Here is a 23213-nt window from a genome sequence, read left to right as displayed (position 1 = left end):
TATTATTATTATTATTGTTCCGGGAAACTCCAAGGAGTCGACAGACTCATTGAGGGAAGCCCTAACATCATGTCAAGAACAGCTATTCAACATTCACACAGTATCTATCATACCTTGCCTTGAACTCATTCACAGTCGTAGCACCCACAACAGACTCTGGAAGCTTATTCCACTCATTTACCACTCTCCAAGTAAAGAACCTAGCTCTAACACCCTTGTCAACCACGCTCTTGCTCAGCTTCCATGCATGGCCCCTAGTCCTCCCACCACCAGTCATATTTTCAAAAATATCTTCTGGATCAATCTTATAAAAACCCTTCAGTAATTTGAATGTCTCAATCGTATCACCCCTCCTTCGCCTATCGTCCAATTTCTGCAACCCACAAATCTTCAACCTATTCTCATAAGGTTCATTCCACAGACCTGCTATCATCTTGGTCACTCGTCTCTGGACCCTCTCCACTTCCTCCCCATCACAAAGAAACCCTGGTGCCCATAGCTGGGTACAGAAGTCCAGATGGGGTCTTATCAAGACTCGATACAGAGGAACAACAACTTGTTCATCTCTGCATGTTAAAGTATTTTTCAGAAGCCAAGTGATTTGGTGAGCTGTTTTAGTTACTTTTGCAATGTGCCCCCTAAACTTCAACTCCCTATCCACCAACACTCCCAAATCCCTGGCCTCATCAATCTCCTGGAGTATGGTTCCACCAATGCGATATACTGCTGCTATTCTTTTCACCCCAAAGTGCATAACCTTACACTTTGCCACATTAAATTGACATCCATTTTTCCTAGCCCAGTCCTCCAAACTATCCAAATCATCCTGTAAAATTTTGACATCTTGTGCACTCACAATTGCTCTACCCAACTTTGCATCATCAGCAAACAAGTGAACACTTCCTCTCAGATCCTTTCCAATATCATTGATGAACAAATTGAAAAGCAGTGGTCCAAGAACAGAGCCCTGTGGCACTCCACTAGTCACAAGACGTCTTTTAGACTCCACTCCTGAATCTGCGCTTACAACAAACAATGTCAAGAGTGAGCTTTTTTGTACTGATGTTGGTTTAGTAGAAATAGTAGATTTCTAAGCACTAACCTTTCTCTTCAAATTACGTACAATTTTAGTAATGTACTTGTCCAACGTATTCTTGGTATTTAGAGGCATGGTGCTGTATGTGGTGGCGTTTGAGGTTATATTCCTTGTGCAAAGACAATACTTATAAACACACAAGGCACTGTGGTCTGTTGTCGTTATTGTTTATAAACAGAAATCCATTTTCCCATTTCTTCTGAAATGACCCGTTTTCTTCACAGATCTTACGTTTCTTACTCATAGTATACAAAGGCTGAAGTAACTGACCAGGGGACACAAACTGCAATAATAACAGTGTTAACTGTGAAACTGAGTCTCTGAAACTGATCACTGTAACTAGAGCAGAGCAAGTGACTTTCGATGATGGGTTACTCTGGAGTGCACAGAAATCTACCACTCCTACTACTACAACTTGCACAGAGAAGCAGTAGATTTTATAAATTGATTAATCTTTTTAAAGCAATTTTGATTCCGTGTTGAGAATATAAATTGTTTTCATCATCAGAGATAATATAACTAGTATATCAATCAGAAAATCTGCGGTCGAAACTAATAGCTAAATTGATAATACATATAATTTAATATAGTTTTTATCCTGCCATGGACCACACAAAATCACGTTATGAGCCACATGCGGCCTGCTGTTGGCCACCTATGGTGTAGACAGAGAGCTGTAGAGTAGGTACCCCTTCCTCAATGGGTCTTTGGACTCTTTGGAGGTGTCACATAATAATAATAATAATAATAATAAAAAATTCATAAGACCAATCTGAAAATACACATAAGACAAAGTATTCTGCATGCCATTATCGCAAGACCATGTTTATGCTTATGATTTCTAAGTTAATTCGAACTGAAAATATGGCATATGTAAAATTAACTATTAAAATTATCTAAATGAAAATTACCTCATCTGCAAGTAAGAATAAACCTTCATCATATGCAAATTTGATAATTTCTTTAATATCATTTAAACCCAAAACTGAACCTGAAAAAATTAAAGTGCATATTTTAATTTTTCTCCCCTTTTCTAAAGAATTCTCTCAATTATACTGACTTTCAAATTAAGGAACAAAGAGAAAAATCATGATAACTCAAAAAACTGTATGATGAATTTTTATGCAATTCAGTGCAAAGCAATATGATGAGATGTTAAAGAAACACCTACAAAAATTGTAAACAAATAGCTTAATTCAGTAACAAATGAATATATCAAGACAATGGTCAAAATGAGATTGTCAAAGTGTCTCAATAAGGAATGTAGTCATAGCAATACAGCACTAATAATGATATTTCATACTGTTTATAATAATGGTGTCCATTAGTTCAGAGCATTACAAACATGCCCAACAGTTGCAGCATTTATGATTCTGCTAGGAAGCACATACAGGTCAGCGCACCCATCCAACAAGATGCCTACCCAAACCATCACACTACCTCTAGTGTCCATAAGTGTTCCTTTCACATATATTAAAGGAATGATAACATATCCTTGTTTCTCTCTCAGATCAGAACATGCCTGGTATCGCTTTAAAGCAAATTAGGACTCATCTCTAAACAATACTGACCCCAATGGTCTTGGGTCCACTTGGTGTAGAACATGTCCAATTTCAAGTGTTCTCTCTGGTGGTGCAGGGAGATAGGAGCACACAGACTACCGTTCATCTAGCACACAGATTACCTTTGAGAAGCCTTCTGCACACACACAGCAGAAACAGGTTCCTGGAGCCAATACAAGGTCAGATCACAGCTGATTTGGGGTAGCATTCCTATCTCATTGAGCAGACAATCTGAGATATTGGTCATCCACTGCAATAGTAGTCCATGGCAATTCTTCACTGTATTTCTGGGATGCTGTTTGTCCTTGTTGAAATTGGTTCTGCAATCTGTGAACCATGGATTGTGGAATGACTTACATGCAACCATTTGGCTTTCTCTGCTTGACTTTGGCCAGCTTCCAGTCTTATAATTGTTTGTCCTGAATTCATTGGTTAAATGATGTCTTGCAGTAATATTCAAGAATTTTGCTATCACAAAATGTTTTGTTCTCACTCAGGACACAAAATGGAAAACCACACCAAAACACCCACTTACATACCGAGGCTCATTTGCATATATCGCTAACAGTGCCACTCATTTGCATACGACAACCACACTCAGCGTAACCTTCGACATAACATACCTGACTTTCATATACCCCCCCCCCTTGTAACAAGTTATTGTGATTCTTCTCTTAATTTACGGAAACCGGTGTAGATTCCTAATCATTTTAATTTAATATCTGGCTACTACCTTCAAAATAATTATCAACAAACACTTTTAAGAATTTGATGTTGTAAATTAAATTTAGCTGGGATATGTATACTCAGGACACAAAATGGAACAACTTACTACCCATAAAAGAATTCAAAAAACAAATTAAATTACTAGACTATTCTAATGTTTAACTGCTATCACAGCAATTTCTTTGGGCAGAAAACTATTTAACTTAATAATGCAATATTGTTAAGTGTACACACTTTTAATGGATACTGGTTTAGTTTCAGTCACTGACTAGGTGATTTTTTTTTTCATGCAACAGTGAAGGATAGTCTCTCAGACTTTTAGTAGAGACATGGCATTTCTACTACAATCATTTCTAACTGCTATGGAAAACATAGCAACAATAAAAATAAATTTGTTTTTGAAAAGATACTCAGAATCATGACTTAGCAAGCAACATCTCTCTCTTGAACTGCATTTCCATATATATATATATATATATATTTTTAAGAATTGAATGACTAGAACCAAGATTTAAGTAAAAAGGTTTTACTATAAAAAAAAACACGACTAGTTTCAGCTTGTAACAGTCTTCATCAGGTGACATTATAAAAGAAAGAAAAAAGAAAAGCACTAAAACACTGAAGCTTAAATAAACTATGAACATCATAGAGAGTCTCTGTACATAATTGACATTAAATCATTGTGGTTGTATTTAAAGCTGTTCTTTCGTTTGTTGTATTGTTGAGAAAGTATGTGCAAGTAGCATCTCGTGAACGCCAGTACATGATTACAGCTGAATGACAATCTGGGAGGTTGTAGCTCAAGTTATTATTTAGATGAACAGGAGTGAAGATGATTTCCCTAGATTCTGCTATTTTTCTCCCTAGTTCATCATTGCAATGGAAGATGTTAGTAGATTTTTCCCAGCAGACTTTGTGACTTTGGCTTTCATCATTAGGATTAGCCGAGAAAAGGATATGATTTGATAATGCACTGGTTCGCTGTCTCTTAAAGTAATGTCTCTCGTGTTCTTCCATACGCAATTCAACAGATTTGTCTGTCTGCCCAAAATAAGGAATATCACAATCAAACAATATTTTATATACACCAGGGTATTTGAGATGATGATGATGAAAAGGTTTTGGGTGGCTTATTAATTATTCTAATGATGAAAGCCAAAAACGATCTATGGTGAGGCCCTTTACTGTATCAACATGACAATGTCTCAGCCACAAAGTGAAATCCATGCAGGAATGGTTTGATGAAATGAATGTTGAATGAAGAACTTGACTGGCCTGACTCAGGGGTAGAGATCGGGGTTCTAACCCTGATCTCTACCCCTCGGAACACTTGAATGAAATGAAACACTGATTACAAGCCAAGCAAAACTGACCAATACCACCGGTGACTGACCTCACTAATGTTCTTCAGGAAAAATGAAAGGGAATTGCTGTAGCAACATACCAAAATCTAATGGAAAGCTTTTCCAAAAGACTGAAGGCTGTTATAGGTTATAGACAGCAAAGGGTGTTTTTTTTCGATATTTTTGATCAGATAGTGTAACTGTTTTGTAGATAGGTTTAGTAGATAAATCAATACCTAAATTAGTATAATTTATTCCTTGTATTTTTTCATGTTAATTGAAGAAACCTCTCATGGTACAAGTATCTCTTAAACAACAAGGATTTGATGAATGAATCCTTGATAAATCAAGGATTCATTCACCAAAGAGAGTCGACAAAGTAAAAATTTGAAAGTATTTTTTTTTTTAAATAATTTTTTTCCTGAATTTGTACTTCATTTTTACCAAATAGAAAATATAATTTGATATCATTTATTACACATTTTTCTTTGCAAAAAATACAAAACAGTGCTTTTAAAAAATACAGAAAAATTCTCAAAACTTCCTGAAAGGAGCAGCAAAAATTGATGCCTGGCCCATCATTCTTTTTCCCCCTGCATTTAATGGAGCCAATGAAAGTAGATCCATTTATTAACTTGGTTCAGAAGTTAATGAAGGAGTAATGCAAAGTAATAATTAAGGCAACAGTTGCATTTCATACTATAAATTAAATATTAAAGAATAACAAATTATCACTAAAAACAAGTGCTAGGTTTTTCAACATAAATGTGAAAGTTCTTGATTATTAAAAAAAATAACTGAAATAAGGTTATTAAACCTGGTACGAAGATAGTGATAAGTCTATGGAATGCTACCATGAGGGGAGATTGAATATTTTATACAAAAAAAAACTGATTAATAAGTGTAAAAGAGGGATATAATAGAAACATAAGTACTTGAAGAGTTTTTATTGGACTGATGCAGAAGAAAATTTTAATAGATAACAAGGGAAAAAAACAAGAGATTGGCATAGAGACTGTGTAGCAGTGTGGTTAGCAAATGGTAAATAAGTGGAATGGGTTTCCAGAGGCAATCATCAGTGCTTTGTCACTGAATGAGTTCAAGGAGGATATTAGCCATTGTGTGAATAATGGTTAGTGTGGACCTTCTGCAGTGTCTTCAGACTCCATAGATGTGTGTAATAATAATGTCTTCTCAAATCTACTCCTTGGATGTTAAGCTCAATGGCTTGTCATGACCAAGTAACTTAAATTCATAAAATGTTATGCTAGGACTGTTAATCCTAGCATAATGCAATGTTTGTCTGTCTTGCAGGATGAAAAACCTGTGTTTTCAAAAAGAAAACTACCACCTCTGTATGAGACCAGCTAATTCACCTTCAGTTGAAAAGACCTTATAATGGACAATTCCAACCAAAGGACATTGTCATTACCAAATGAGTTACAGAGGCTCAAATAACAATAATATATCAATCTCACCTGTGATTAACACACAGTGGGAACACTAAAGAATAGATAATCAAGAATTCCTATTCTGGAAGCTTTATATGTTACAATGGATTAAGAAAATTATCTACCAGCCTACACAGATATCTATGCTAAACTGGGAACTAAACCTATGGCTTGTAGGTTTAAAGCAGCAGAGTTAGTCATGTATTAAGTTGGTATGTGGTACATTTTAAATGATTAACCAGAACAGTGAGGAGTCCTATACAAAAATGAAGTTCTTTTTTCTCCTTTTAAGGTTACACAGTGGTCAGCATTAATTGTGTAGAATTTATGGAGTAATTACTTTACTTACAATTAAATAAATAACACTTGATATTTTGACCGCTATACTGAGGTCAACATAACGAAAACATACACAGGACACAAGCTATGTTACACTAAAGTAAGCTAAATCCAAATGCTTTGTTAATTGTTTAGATTTAGCTTACTTTAGTTGATGGAAGTTTTTTCACATAGCTATGCTACCAATTATATATTGGTTTAATCCTTTATCCAAGCGTAAGCAAACAAAGTTTGTGCCTTAAGTATTTGCCCCAGGACTTGGGCAACTTGAGGTAAAGGTGGAATAAGTTCTGATCACTTGCCTTAGTATCTCCCATAATGAAGCACATCTCCTTGCGGACATGTATGACTATGCATTAAGGGAAGAGCCACTACCCAGACTGGTTTCAACCTTTGAGGTCTCATCAATGTTAGCCAGACCCAGAGGTGGTGATACTAAGGTGGAAGTAACGCAGAAGTCATATCACCATATACCAGTTGCCAAAAGGTGTCAACACCTTATTATTAAAATTCTCTGGATTTGAGAATTTTAATAATAAGGTAAGTGTAAGCAAACAAAGTGTAAGCAAACAAAGTTGCACTTTAGGTGCAAACTTTGTTTGCTTACACTTGGATTTTGTAAATATGGGCAAAAAAGTTATAAATATATGGAAAATTATATATTAAAAATTTATATATAAAACTTGCCTACCATGTCAGTTCACACTTCACGCATTCAAAACAGATGAATCTCAAAAAACAAAAACAGCAACTCATGACAAATGACAACATTAAGTTGGATTGGCAACCAATCAACAGCCACTGATTTCTAGGTGCTATGTTTCCGAGCTCCCTGTCTCGCCTTCTGGGCAGTTTAAAACCACTGGAACGCTAAGAATTTGACCCGATTTGCCATCTATATGTCTGATCAAAGAGCTCAAAGGTATATGTATTTTGAACGCACACCCGGGCTATTAATGAATGCGATGCAATGTTTACAATCAAAAAGTGTCTTCTTCATAAAGCATTAGTATATTGTGTTTAATTTTAGGAATTGCACGAAGCCAGGAAACAACTGGGGAGGGGGGGGGTCTTTAACGGAAATAAATGCAAAAATATAATATCAGTGAAAGTGATATTCCACGAATGTGCACCACACACACACCCAGAATATTCGCCCCCATATATATCAGGGGAAAATATTCAGAGGTCAGATTAGTGTAACCGATTAACAAAGCAGTTAAGCTTACTTTAGTATCATGTAGCTTGCATCCTGTGCAACATTTCCTAATGATGACTTTAATAAAGAGGTCAAAATATTGAGTCTTATTTGCTTAATTGTAAGTAATCCAACACGAGTGTTTTGCCTCAATAAAATCACAATGAAAAATTAAGTTTGTGTCTCCAAAAGCTTGAATCTAGTAAAGATCTAAATGAATCCAATATATATATATATATCAAATATGTATTGAATTTTATGAAATTAAGAATGAGGTAGCCAAATCAAACTGATATGATTGAAAATCTACAATATTCAAAATAAAATGAAGTCAATTAAAAAGAAATTGCAGTTGATAAATAATGAATGGATTACTCCATGAAGGTATTAAGAAAAGGAAGGTTGTGGTTAACCAAAACAGGGGAGATGTAACTGGTTTTAAACTTATAGGCATATTATAGCACTTTCCCCAGTTTGATGAAAATTTTTTCATCCATGGAATGGTTTAATAATCTGACTGCTACAACTAACAGAGGTTTGTTAGAGTATTCTGCCTGGATAGTGGTGTACCACAAGGATCAATCCTTGGTCCACTGTTATTCAATCTATATCTTGTTTGGAAGGATTTGACAGGAGACAAAGCTATTTGCTGATGATGCAAAGATAAGTAGGGTAATCAGGAATGTGGTCGATATGCCATACTTGCAGAATGATTTGAATAGGCTGGAATTGTGGGCATGGGAAAATGAATGTCAGTAAATGTAAAGTCATGCACTTTTGAAGTTCGGGGCCATGTGGCAATGATTGAAAATATTACGAAAAGATAATTACAATGCTGAAATGAACTATTACGAAAAGATAATTGCAATGCTGAAATGAACTTTGACATATAAAAGATAAGGATGTCAATTTGCCTCTTTACAAGGTCTTGATAACTTACTTGGACTATTGTCTACAAGTCTGGTCTCCTGGTTTCCATTGTGATTCTGATACAGTGGAGAGAGAGAGAGAGAGAACAAAGGAGAGTGTTAAAAATGATATCAGGATTATGAAATACTGATTCTGAAGACAGATTGAGAATTTGTAGACTGCAGACACTAGCAAAAAGGAGAAAGAGGAGTGATATGACTGAGACAAATTTCTGAAAGGGTCATACAGGATTTCAGTTGATGGAATTTTTATTTTATGGAGGGTGGAGAAAGGACAAGACGGCATCCTTGGAAGCTGAGAATGAATGTTGCTAAGAGGGGAAGAGATCTACATTTTTCTCTCATGGAGTGGTACGTGACTGGAATGAACTACCATTGGATGTTGTGTCTGCTTGCAACAAGAATTCAAGAATGAATTGAAGAACAAGTATGATAGGTAATGTATGCAGTATGTGGCCTCCCTCAATGAGTCCCTGACTCCCTGGAGGCCTCTCTTAATAATAATATTATATCAAAATTATGTTGTTATAGTTAGGTTACAAAAAAAAGAGAGAGTAGTAACTGCATTTATTTGCAATTTTTTAAAAAAATAAGTTTTGAGATGAAGAAATGGTCAGTTTCAAAAAACATTGAGAACTTTTTTTTTACTCTTTTATAGTGAGATTGATTCTATTACTTGCATTATTCAGAGCAAAAAAGAAAAGATTATTCCTTTAAAAAATTACTTTAATTTGCAACAAGAAAAACATCTTTGAGAAATTGGGTGAATTTCTCCACTGTGCATGACTTTGCAAAATATTCATTATTATATATTTCAAGTTTTTCTTCATTTTGAAAATAGCCAATCATGAGGGTCATGGAAAGAGAACCATCACTGGTGGGGGGGGAAAAAATACAAACTTGAAAAACATTCCAAATGAATTTTGCAAATATACAGTCAATTTATAATGTCACTAATGTTCACCTAGAACAGAATATGTTCAATAAGAATAAATATTGTTCACACATTCATAAAATCAACAATTTAGTAATATGGTCTGTCCATTTTGCGTAACTGGATTCAAAACTTACTCTCTATTTGCACATTACGCGTGTGATGGTGGAATGATACTTATTCTCAGACTTTGCAACTAATGGCAGAGTATCTGGTTTCATTATTTCATTCCCTCTCTTCCTTCTGCATATAAAAGATCTCCACTGACTACAAATCTAATCCACAGTTCTGCTGATAACAGCATTCTGCAATGTGCAAATAAGCAAAAACTACCTATGTCTAATTCAAAACCATTCTATAGTGAGATTCTCATAATCTTGTGAACTTTACTAGCAAAACTAAATCCACAATCCTTTTGATAATGATAAAATCTTAAAACACAACATTCCTTAACATAACATTAACCTCCACATGTGCAAAATAAAGTTTTTAAGACCATTATCAGATAAATGGTCTCAAAAACCGGTCTCAAAGATGAGAAAGATAATGTAAAGGTGAGAAATTATTAGTGTTCTACAAATACACTATAAAAAGAAAGCGAGACCAAATGAGATCACTTAAAGAAGATTCTAAAAAGACTAATTCTACAAGAAATGTTCAGTCATTAATGATCAAGCATTCCTGTAGCTCAGTCAATAATGATATCAATACTTGAGATAGGAAAAAAACTATCGAAAGCATGAAATGTGGAAATACAGCTGGAATAGATGATAATCGACTAGAGATGCTCAAATGTGAAGGTATAAAAGTTTCGCAGTGCTATACTGCACACAGATAAATGTTCGACTGGTTGTTTGAGAAATGTTGCTTGTGTACACGTTGAACAGAGCTGGACCGAGGACAGATCTTGCAGCAATCCATCCTATAGGATAAATGTTCTGCTTTTCTGCAAATTCAAATCATTTTTAAAAATAATATTATCGTGGATTTCAAAAGATTTACTTTTAAAATTTATGCTCACATTTGTTATTATTCCAATTATTGCAATGAGTTATTGTTGAAAAAGATGTCATTTATAAAAAAAAAACCTATAATGTATTTCATTAGCCTTAAAAAAAAAAAATGTACACTCCCCTTCTCTCTCTCTCTTTCTATCTGTGACTCTTTTTCTCAATGAAATTGCAAAAAAATTGACTTCTTTAATATTAGCTATCATTTGTGACTCAATGTCTTCAGACATATCTTGTATACACCAACTAATAGTGTTATCTGACATAGAAATGTTCCAAATCTCTTTTTCATATTCCCTATCAAATATAATATTTATAATTTTACAACATGTTGGTAAAATTAGTGACTCAGCAATTGTATGCGATTTTATTTTTTATTTTATTTTTTGCTCTGATTTTGGCAATGACATTGTTTGCTTCTTGAGCTTTGTCAGAAATAGTCGTTGTTTTGATCAATTGTTTAGCCTAGTGTGTTTGATCAGCTAGAGTTTTTAAAATATTCAATTGGTTTCTTGCATAAATGTGAGTGTGAAAGTGACTTTTCAGTTAACTTGAAACCATAGTTCGGTTTACCAGTTTCTAAACACAGACAACATGCTTAGGACGTGGCTGCTCTTCTCTAGATGAAATGAACTTGAAGGACAAAGGGACTTCTTTATACTGTGGTACAATGGTGTTAGAACTAACTCTAATTACTAGATGTGTTATTACCAGAGCTAGTGCCGGCCACACTTCATGGTCATCATCAGCTAACATAGTGTTTTTTAATTATAAATCTGTCCATGTCTGTCCTAAAATAAACAAAACAAAAAATAACATGCAACTGAATTCAGAAATAAGAAAATAGCTAAACTGGAATAGCAATAACAAACAAAAATGCATTAGCAGAAACACACACACTCAATTCAAACAACAGCTGACTGAAACACTGATAATTTGACAATGGTGAAAGGTATGTTCATAAAAGTACGTTGCAGTTATTTTGAGATTGGGAACATCAGAGACAGAAGTTCTTGGAATCTTACTATAATAACTATTTTTTTATTATTAAATTATCATTTTCATTCTGATTAGTTTTTGCCTTCAGAGTTTTTTTATTCTTCCATTTTTTTTTTTTTTTTTTTTCTGAACCTACCCCCAAAGCGGCACACTGGCTGAAAATCACTACACTAGTATTTATTCTATAGTTTGCAAATTATACTATATGCAATCTATACCTAAGAGCAACAAATCTTTAACATCAGAGTACCAATCAATTTCTCTAACTTCCATTCTTTCTAAAGTAAAAAAAAGCCACCAGCAGTCAGCTTCTACCCAGGAAACCTCTGAACTTATCTTGCTTATTTCACCCATCTTTAGAAAAATGCCACAGAAAAGTTTTCCGAAACTAAGTTAGTGCTATCTTATGATCTGAGCTGATTTTGCAACTAGATCCAAACTTCTCTGTAGCTATGCATTACATGTGATGGTGGATGTATTTTGAATCCTGAAATTTTGAAGCCAATTCTTTCATCTCTCTCTCTCACTCTTTATCTCTCTCTCTCTCTCTCTCTCTCTATGACCTTTTCAGTTGAAACCACAGTTTTGCTGATGAAAGTATTGCAGTCACAAATTACCAGTTTGAACTTTTGGAATATCTACTTCTAACTCCTAAATCCTGATCTGACTCTTCTTCGGTGGAGTTCTGACAATCTTGTTACCATTAATGCTGGCAAAACTCAATCCTGTTTTATTTCTAACAAAGATGAACTATTTTCTTCCAATCTTATTTTGACCCAAATCTCTAAACAAGACAAGATTGTTAATTGCTAAGAAAGACTGGAGGTTAGAATTAACCTCCAGTCTTTCTTCAATCTGATTGAAACTGTTTGTAAATATAGAAAAATCAGGACTCCATAGTGGACTCAGAAAGTTAGAGGCAGTAATGGAAAAAGAAGAAGGCATACTGAAAGTCCTTGGCAAATAAATAAAATGTAAGTAAATCAATGCGTAAAATTAGATCAAACAAAAATCATGGCAAGCCTTTAGTAAGAATATAGAAGAAAAATATCAGAAAGGTGGCAAATATCTGGGAGCTATTGAAAAAGTTTAGAAATTGAGGAAACAACACTTATCACCCTGCTAAATGAAAGCAGGGTGATAGAAAACATTCACAAGGAAATGCAGTTAGGAGTACATATCAATAACAAGGTAGAAAAAGCCATCAAAAACTTGAAATATGGAAAGGCACAGCTGGAGTAGATGATATCTGACCGGAAATGCTCCAGTATAAAATGAAAGCTGAATCATGCAGTGGCTACACTGTATGATTGCAATGATCAGAGAGTCAATTCGCAGAGGATTTGAACAAAGCTTAATAACACCCATCAGTAAAAAAGGGAAATAAAACTGAATGTGTCTGTAGTCATCCTCAATGTAAGGCATAGAACTGTTTTTCCAGTCTATAATGTGATTGGGTGTCGATTGGATGTTAAAAGCTCATAACATCAGAGTGATTTTAAACCAACTACTGCGATCAGACAGGTCTTAAGATCACTTTAAGATGAAGTCCCATTCTTCAAACATCCTGGAATATATGTAATTCCATGCACATGTAGCCTATCGTACATTGGACAGACCTCTCGAAGTCTTGAAATAGACAGAAAGAACATGTGGGAGACGTAAATCACAACAGAATAATCACATCAGGTTTAGCTCACCGTTTTGCGACATCCAATCACATTATAGACTGGAAAAACAGTTCTATGCCTTACATCGAGGATGACTACAGACACAGAACCTTTAAAGAATCAGCAGTGGTGCTACGCACAGGCAGCGATTTAAATAGAAATCAAGGTGCTATTCTTAAAGACATATGGAAAAATCTCATCAATTCTCTCAGCTTAACAGAACTACAATTCGCGAAAAACCACACAACACGTGGTCATGTACCGGATTCTGACTAACGCATGCGCACTTCCAAATGAGAATTATCAAATGTAATGGCCTAACAGGTACTAACGCTTATGTATTCATGTAACTTGGTGCATTTGTATTTACACCAGCACAGCCTTGATAATGCTAGACAGTAGCTAGTGAAACTGGTTGGCAATTTGTATTTTATTCATTAAATTGTATGGTCTCTTATTAATAAAGTTCTCAGTTTTAAACTGCTAAAATACTACAATTATATGTCTCTGTTAAAATGCTACAATTATATGGTATAAATGATACATAATATCAAGTAATACACAGTCTCCATTAGTAAGAACTGAAGGAGGTATAAGAAGATGGTTTCTTGTTAATTCATGTCAGACAAGGATGCACCTTATCTCCACTGTTATTCATCATATATATGGATCAAATTATGAAGGAAACTGACATTAAGCCTGATATTAAAACTTAAGAGATTCAACTCGGCTCTTTACTTTATGATGTTGTAAAGGTGAACTTCTACGTACAAACTTTCAAGGTATGAACAATTTGTATTTATAAACATTGTGTTATTAGTTCATTACATGAACTAATAAACTGCAAATCCCAATTCACTTTATGTATCCAGAATCCTAAACATTTTGCATTACTAAATGTTCATTGATATTTTACAATGCACAGCTGAAAATGTTTAGTCCAGTAATTCCTTCTCATTTCTATGCCATACTGAAGATTCTTCAGTTGAACATATTCCCCACATTAACAGTGTGCCTGTGTTTCAAGAGTAATAAGAAATAAAACAATATATGTAAATATACCATTTTGTTTCTTATTACACTACAGAAGAGTTAATCGAGTCGGCCTGCTACAAACAATATATAAAAAAATGCTTAACAAATGATGTGTTTTTTACAATAAACATTTATTGTAAAAATACTGTCACATTAATTAACAAAAGCATTTTTATTATAAAAATACTTTTGTTAATCATCTACTAACAGTTATTACTTATACTACTTTATTTCTTTCCATGAAGGGAAAAAAGACACTGCATTTATTTAATTAATTAGAATAAATTATTTGGAATTATTCATTTTTACTTTGTATTAAGGTAATTTATTTCAGGAACATATTAAAAAATTAACAATATATATCGTATTAAAAGAATAAATTCAACTTATGAACAATTCAACTTACAAAAACAATTCCACAAATGTATTATCGCAAGTTGGAGTACACATGTATTCCTAAACCAGTAGAGGTCTAAAGGATTTCCTAACTAAATTGAATAACATCTGTAATAAATTTGGTATGAAAATGCAATAAAAAGACGGATTATAAAAATAGGTCAAAACTGAAAACACCAAGTGTATTGCAAATGGAGAATTTATAGAACAAGTAAAATGCTTCAGCTATTTAGGCACAATTTTTAGTGAAGATAAATTAATTATAGAAATAGATAACAGAATTAGCAAAGATGATATAGTAGGGAGTCAGCTGAAAATAAATTTATATGCAATAAGAGAGAAATTAGTCAAAACACTAACTGTATACAATACAATTTTCACATATGGATCTGAGAGCTGGATTAGAAATAAAGCACTTGATCAAAGACCAGAGACCATAGATATGAGAGTTGGCAGAAAAATTAGGAGAATGAACAGATGGCATCAATGACAAAATATTAAAATGAGGATATTAGAAAGAAACTTAACACTGTTAGCATTTAGTCAGGAATGTGAGCAGAGCTAATCTAAAGTAGTATGATCACTTAAACAAAATGGAAAAAAGAACTAGAGGAAAACCAAGATTGAAGTGTATTGATACAGTAAGAAGCAGGTTAGAAGACTGAAAGAAAAGATCTGATAACAGATTAATTTAGAGGAAAACTGTCGATAGGAAGTTGGTAATGACATAAACTTTCCATGTAATACTTATCATAATATTCTATACATCCCCCTAAGGGTACATATCAATAATTTGATGATGATTTCCATTTTTGCTGTTCATCAAAACTAATACTGTTTATTCTTGTTGGAAGTTTTTTCACTTAGTTATACTATAATTAAAGATACCAAAAAATTATATACTCAGTTTAATTTATCCAAGTGTAAGCAAACAAAGTTTGTGCCTGAAGTATTTTCAGGATTAGGGCATACTTCAGAAAAATGAAAATCAAAATCTTCATGAAAATATTTCAGGGGCAAACTCTGTTTGCTTACACTTGGATAAAGGATTAAAATCAAGTATATAATTTCTTGGTATCTTTAATTTATAGTGTAATCAAATGGAAAAAACTTCCAACAACTATCTCTAATCCAGAATATTTCAATAATAAGGTATGAAACATTTGGCTACTCGAATATGAAAATATGAGTTCTGCATTACTTCAACCTTAGCATCACCTCTGGATCTAGCTCCAACTGATGAGACCTCAATATAGGTCGAAACCGATCTGGGTAGTGACCCCCTCTCATAATGCATCGCATTATACATGTCTGCAAGGAGATGTGCTTTGCATTATGGGATACTAAGGCAAGTGATGTGAAGTCATTAGCTTCTATGAGTTGCCCTGGTCCCTGAAAATACTTAGGTGCAAATTTTGTTTACTTACACTTGGATAACGGATTAAACCAAGTATATAATTTCTTGATATCTTTAATTTATATTGTTTATTCGTCCATGATCCTCTAAACAGATTTGGTTGTTTCTAAAGCCATTGTATGCTATTGAACATCTGCATTCCAAACTCAAAGTTTTTTTTTTTTTTTCACTATTCAAGTCCCTCCATTCCCTTCTCCATATTTCTCAGAGTACAACAATCTTCAAATCCAATGTCAACTTTTTTTTTCTTTTTTCCTCAACTTTCTATCCAATACATGGTACTGATGCACTATAAAGTGAAACAGCTGTTTTTTTTTTGTTTTTTTTTTTACTAAATTACTGGTTGTCTTTGGTTTTTAAGTAGAAGAGATTTAAATCAAAATGGCATCTACCTATTAATGGAAATGATCCATTAGTTGAACTCTGGTGTATGAAATTTATCATTATAAAAAAAATCATGTAAACAGCATTACAAAGACCTTTGAAAATATCATAGTATTTTATTGCTACAGGTAGAATGTTTTTTTTTTGTGTGTGTGAGAGAGAGAGAGAGAGAAAACCATTCACAAACTTATATGTTACTACTGAAGGTGGAGTAAAAAAAAAAGGGGTGATAAAAAAAATGGTAACAGAATTCAAACATTTTTACTTATAAAATAAATTCACCAAAAAGTTTCCTACTTTAAATTTTGCAATCTGAAGGCAGTACAATTTCTAATATGTGCTGGCACTATTTTAGAGTAGTTCTAATTATTCTACCTTTTACAGCCAATGCAACTAACCAGTTGGAGATCCAGGATTACAAATAATCATTCCTCGTACTTTGCAATTAATTTTTGCTTTTGAGAGTGCTAATCTTAATTCTGGAATGCTTACACACCAGTTATTATCTTCATCCAAGAAATAGTTAACCTACAATCATAGACAAAAATGGATTTATTGACAATTACATATTTAAACTTGGTAAATTATATAACTTATTGAAAATAATAGCATTAACAGTACAAGAGATTAACTATCATATTCTCCTTCCCAACACTTGACATTTATTCTGGACATTAATGGTAATCCAACCCATGAGATATTCAGAACCTATTGTGCAGTAATATGATTGACAAGTTGGGGGTTAAATAAATATTTTTTTTTTTTAACATGTGCATACTGTGTCTTTTGATATACTTTGGGAGAAAGCTTGGTTTAATGGAGTTAAAAAAAAGTTTTTATAGTTTTTGAGCAAAATATTAGAATTATAGATGCAAGTTCAGATAAATAAGATCTGTGGACAATGCCCTTGCCTTCGGACAATGAACAACACAGAAACTGATATTCTCTGCATTCCAGGGAGTGAAGTTGTAACAAAGAAGTTAAATGTGTAATAAATTTAGTTTAATCCTTTCTCCAAGTGTAGGCAAACAAAGTTTGCACCTGAAGTAGTTCAGGACTGAGGCAACTCATAGCAAAGGTGGACCAAGCTCTCATCACTCCTTGCAGACATGTATAATGCTGCATTAAGGGAAGGGCCACTACCCAGACCGGTTTCGACCTTCATTGAGGTCTCGTCAGTGGGAGCCAGGCACAGAAGTGCAGATACCAAGGCAGATGCAATGGAGAGGTCATCTTTACTTATACGAGTTGCCAAAAGGTATACCACCTTATTATTAATTTACTCTGGATTTAGATAAAGATGTTGGAAGTTTATTATCCACTTGGTTAGACTATAATAAATTTAGTTTAATCTTTTACCCAAGTGTAGGCAAACAAAGTTTGCACCTGAAGTAGTTCAGGACTGAGGAAACTCTTAGCAAAGGTGGACCAAGCTCTCAACTTTAGATGAGAGCTTGGAGAATAAGTCATATTTACTTGTATAAGTAAGTATGACCTCTCCATTGCTTCTGCCTTAGTATTACCACTTCTGGGTCTGCCTCCCGCTGATAAGACCTCAAAAAAGGTCGAAACCAGTCTGGATAGTGGCCCTTCCCTTAATGCATAGCATCATACATGTCCGCAAGGAGATGTGCTTTGCATTATGGGAGATACTGAGACAAGGAGTGATGAGAGCTTGGTCCACCTTTGCTACAAGTTGCCTCAGTTTGCACCTGAACTACTTCAGGTGCAAACTTTGTTTGCCTACACTTGGGCAAAGGATTAAACTAAATTTATTATAGTCTAACCAAGTGGAAAATAAACTTCCAACATCTTTCTCTAAATCCAGAGTAAATTAATAATAAGGTGGTACACCTTTTGGCAACTCGTATAAGTAAATATGACTTCTCAATTGCTTCTGCCTTAGTATCGCCACCACAACCACATAAAATATGCAGATGATATTATTATCCTTGCAGAATCTAAAGAATAATTGCAAAAAAATTCTTTTTACCTATTAGGCCTAGTGGCCTGTTATGATTCAAAACCAGAAATCCCATAATATAGGTCGGTCAATCCTTATTCCCAGAGTGTCCTATGTCTGTAGATGTGTGTGTATTCACAGGGCCAATTTGTCTGTTCTGGGGGACGAAAAACCCGAGTTTTCAGATGAAAAAAACCCCTACTTCTGCATGAGACCAGCTAACTCACCTTTCATTGAAAAAAAAACAACAGATAAGGTTTCTCACGTCACGAACGGGGATCGAATCCAGGTCTTTCCAATCAAAGGGCTTCATCTATACTGAGTGAGCTACACAGGCTCTACAAAAACAATAAAAATTTTAAATGAAGAAAGCAACACTTTTGGAATGAAAATCAATCTAAGCAAAACTAAAACAATGAAAATACAAAGAGATGAAGAAGAAATTTCAATAAACCTAGAAAATCGCATACTTAAACAAGTAAAGCAATTTACATATCTTGGCAGTCTCGCTACTCACAACTTCAACAACAAAGAAATACTAAAATAGAGACTTTAACAAAGGATGGTCTAATATGAATAAATTAATCAAAATATGGAGCAGCATTTCAAAAAATCTGAAAATAAAACTCTATAAAACCATTATTATATACAACAATGTATGGAGCCAAGACTTGAACACTCAATCAGAAAGAAATACAGAAAAGCAGAGCATTTAAAATGAATTGCTAAGAAAAATAAATAACATTCACTAGTCAGAAAAAAAAAAAAAAAGAGCAAGTCAAACACGAATTAAACTATAGAAAATATATAGCTATAACTCTTAAACAGCAATTAAGATGGTTTTGACACCTCCAGAGAATGTCCTTTCAAAGATAACCAAATATAGTATTGAATGGATTCATTGGAAGATGATGATCAAGAGGCAGACCAAAAAGAACTTGGCTAGTCTTTGAAGGAAATGTCACAATTATCGAGCTTGAGAGAGATGACAGAAATGGCCAGGGATAGAACCAGATGGAAAATATTTGTATATAAGGGTCTCAACCTGTCATCTGAGAAAGAAGCTTTTAAACTTGATTATAAAAAAAAAAGTGTCATATTTGTATTTATTTTGTATTTGTTTGTAAAAACTACTATGCTTTGATCCTAAACAAGAGGTCTGAGGCATGATTAGCTAGACCTGACTGACCATAAATGTAGCAGTGGATATAATTCTTGTATTCTACAATATGGACGTTGGCAGATCTTCCAGGCTGACTACAACAGGACAGGCTGCAAGAACAAAGAACCTTGTATACATCTGAAAGTAAGTGACAAGGAAGCTGATCTTTAGGAGAGTGGATAAGGACTGCTGGCTTTAAATATGGTGACCCAGATGTAGAGAATAGTAATAACATATAACCTGCATGTTGAGAAGAATGCACAATGCAGGAAGGGGAAAAAAGCAATCTGTTAATTTTTTTTTTTCATCACAGCCATTGAAAAGATGAAGATGTAACAAACAAAGGAGAGTTCAGCTGTGAGAGAAGTGTAATTGGAACAAAGATTAGTGTTTGTGTTAACTAGGGCTTTTATGATACCATATTGTTGGTGGGGAGAAGGGGTTCCTGAACGTATTTAGCTATGTGAGTAGGTTTAAACTAGGAAAGAAAGAAATAGTGCTCTTATGGAGATGTGTGATTAATGTCTCTAGAAAAGTCAGACTATTGTTATTCCTTTTCTCTCTTTTACCACAGTGAACAGGATACTGGGATGTGTCTAGAGGTAGAATAGGAATGAGTAATGTCTCTGAGTGAGCTGCCACCAAATGAAGAACACATTATCAATTTACATAGGGAATTTAACCTGCTAGCCCATCTGAAAAAAGATGTAGGGATACTGGAATTATATCTACCCATGTAAGTTAAAAATCAAATTCTGATCTCAAAAATGTTCTGGAATCTTTAGATTTACCAGTTTGTCCTTCTATGAAAATGGATCGTTGCCACTTGTGGTGACATTGCCTCTCTCTACACAGAAATCTCTTCTGTTCTCAACCAGAAGTCTGGAGCATCCTTTCTGAAAATAAGAAAATGACACATTATATAAAATGACAAAATATGACCACCTTCATGGTCCTATTTCTCAGCCACATATTCAGCCTCTTCAAGTTGTCATCAACTTTTCTTCTAAAAAACTTGATAGTACATCCATATGCATCCTTAGCCTCAGCCACAACATTGCTGTATTGCTTCGTCAATTACATAGAACATAGTCAATTACATATCCACAATCTGCCTTCTTTGCCAACAATGTCAGGCTCAATGTAGCTAACATCTTCACACAAACTTTGCTGCCTAAAAGAAATCTCTCTCTAGCAGCCAACTCTCTGTACTTTATAAATATGACAAAGACAAAAATATAATAATAATAAGTGCTAATAAGGATAATGCCACTGTGGTTCACAATACTGTACACCCACAGATGCAAGACCCTTCGACATTTCTGTGCATGTCAAAAGAAGGAGAATCCATTCCGATATTAGGGTAATCAATGTGTTTCGTGGGATGAGTGTTTATTATTATACATGGGAAAATTAGCTTTTTTTAATGAAAATTCTAGTTCTTAAAGTGGTAATTATTTTGCTTGTACAACAGTTGGAAAATTTACATATGAAGCACATGATTTCGCATGTCGATGACCAATTCATACATCCTTTATTTCTCTCTCCCCTTCAGCATGACTTGACTATTCTTGGCAATCTGCCAGACTAGGTTCTATGAAGTGTGGGCATATAATACCAGCAAACACAATCATAAAATAAATATGTTGCTCATAGACCACACTACAAACAAACCTTTAGATTATGACCACACTAATCCTCAAAAGAAAACATTAAAAAGACTTCTTAAAAATGTTACCTCATGGTCTCCTGAATTAACTGAAAAACTTAAACCATTTTAGTGTCCCATCCAGATTTCCAAAAAAATTCATAAACCCAATAACTTTCTCTGTAATACAGTAGATGCTAATGACTGTCATATCTTTAAACTAACCAGTGAGCTAATTTTGAAAGTTTTTTTAACTTGGTTATACTATAAATTAAAGATGCCAAGAAATTATATTCTTGGTTTTTAAATAATTTATCCAATCCTTTAATGAAGTCATGCAAATTACTTCATGTGCAAATTTTTTGTTGTTTACACCTGGATAAAGGATTTAAAAACCAAGAATATAACTTCTTGGCATCATTAATTAGTTAGCTAATTCTTCAACTCACCCCCCCCCCAAAAAAAAAAATTGACCATACTTCATCCTAGAGAGAAAAAAAAAATTCCACTCACTTCAAATCTGTAACCCAAATTTAATTTTATACAGTATTGATATCATGGTCAGTTCTTTCTTGACATTTTGCTAAATGGTTTATAATCTGTATTATATGCTAATGTTTTCTTTCTGGATATGGATAGCAATTTTTTTTTTTTTCAATTTTGCTATCCATGCCAGTTTACTTCACTCAGTAGAGGGAGGATAGAACAATGGGCACACTGTTCTCTCAGTCAATTTCTATATAGAACATTTCAAAAAATATCTCTTGATAGTGCAGTTCTCAAATCTGCTATGTGGATAAGATATATTGATGATGGGTATTCTATTTGACGACACAACTCAGACACATTAGACTCATTCCTCCTCCATCTCAACAGCCAGAATCTTGGAATTCAGTTTGCTATTATAGAAAAAAATAATAATAACAACAATAACTTTTCTGTTCTAGACATCAGGCATTTCCCTAATAGGACTCTTTCCTGTCTCGAGTTTAGAGAAAACTTACCTACACATTCACAAAATTTTTCTTAGTTAATTAACAGAGCCAAAAATATCTATTCTAACCAAAATAAACTCTCCTTTATTTGTCATACCTTTCTACCCAATATCTATGATGCCAAAAAATTAACAGAAAACTTTTTCCTTCCTGTATCTAACATTCTTCTCAACATACAAATTATACTAATTAATATTGAAGAACATAATATATCCACTGCCACAATTACGGTCAATCAGCCCAGATGAGCACAACATTGATTTAGTCAACCAAATGTTATTAAATATGCTGTGTGAAACTTCTTGAAATTTGGGAAACAGTAAGTCTTGGACCTCCCTCCCTCCCACCATCTCTTGGATGTTGGGTGGGAGGTCCAAGTGGCTGTGACTGTCCACAAGAATCCACAGAGGGTGTTCCTCTTGGCTTACAGTCCAATATCTTCCACTTAAATTCTGTGTTGTGTGCACTGTTACAGTTCGCATATTGTATACCATATTATTATTATTCCAGGTATCTCCATGGAGTCAGAAGACTCATTGCGGGACACCCAAACTATCAAAATAATATCTATCATATCTCTTCTTGAATTCATTTACAGATGAAGAACTCAACTGAGTCAGGCAATGCATTCCACTCATTCACCACTCTCCAAGCAAACAATCTAGTTCTCACACCCTTATCAACCACACTTTTCCTTAATTTCCAGGGATGACCTCTTATTCTTCCATCACTATCACAGAGCTGAAATATTTCCCATGCATCAATCTTATAAAAACCTTGCATCAATGTAGGGAGCATTTTTTTACACCACTCACCAACTTAGTCACTCTCCTCTGAGCCCTCTCCACCAATTCCTCATCTCCAAGGAATCCAGGTAACCAGACTTGAGCACAGTAATCCAAATGTGGAAGTAGCAATGCCTTATAAAGAGGAATAATAACCTCTTTATCTCTGGA

General features: G+C 34.2%; 1 protein-coding gene across 3 annotated transcripts in view; it reads right to left on the bottom strand.

The window, feature by feature from the left end:
- LOC150093718 (alanine aminotransferase 1-like) overlaps positions 1 to 23213 on the bottom strand; it is a 193286-nt gene that overhangs the window by 70997 nt on the left and 99076 nt on the right. For all 3 annotated transcript variants that reach the window (XM_090413040.1, XM_090413043.1, XM_090413042.1), the window contains 2 exons: positions 16888 to 17017; positions 2008 to 2087 (listed from right to left, as the gene is read on the bottom strand). In XM_090413040.1, coding sequence (XP_090269166.1) covers positions 2008 to 2087; positions 16888 to 17017 — 210 coding nt within the window. The remainder of the gene's footprint in view (positions 1 to 2007; positions 2088 to 16887; positions 17018 to 23213) is intronic.

Source organism: Typopeltis vanoorti, chromosome 23, assembly GCF_054136105.1.
Source record: "Typopeltis vanoorti isolate ZY-2024b chromosome 23, IOZ_Tvanoo_1.0, whole genome shotgun sequence".
Lineage (NCBI taxonomy): Eukaryota > Metazoa > Arthropoda > Arachnida > Uropygi > Thelyphonidae > Typopeltis > Typopeltis vanoorti.
The sequence above is the reverse complement of the archived record's forward strand: the minus strand, read 5'-3'. Positions and strand labels throughout refer to the sequence as shown.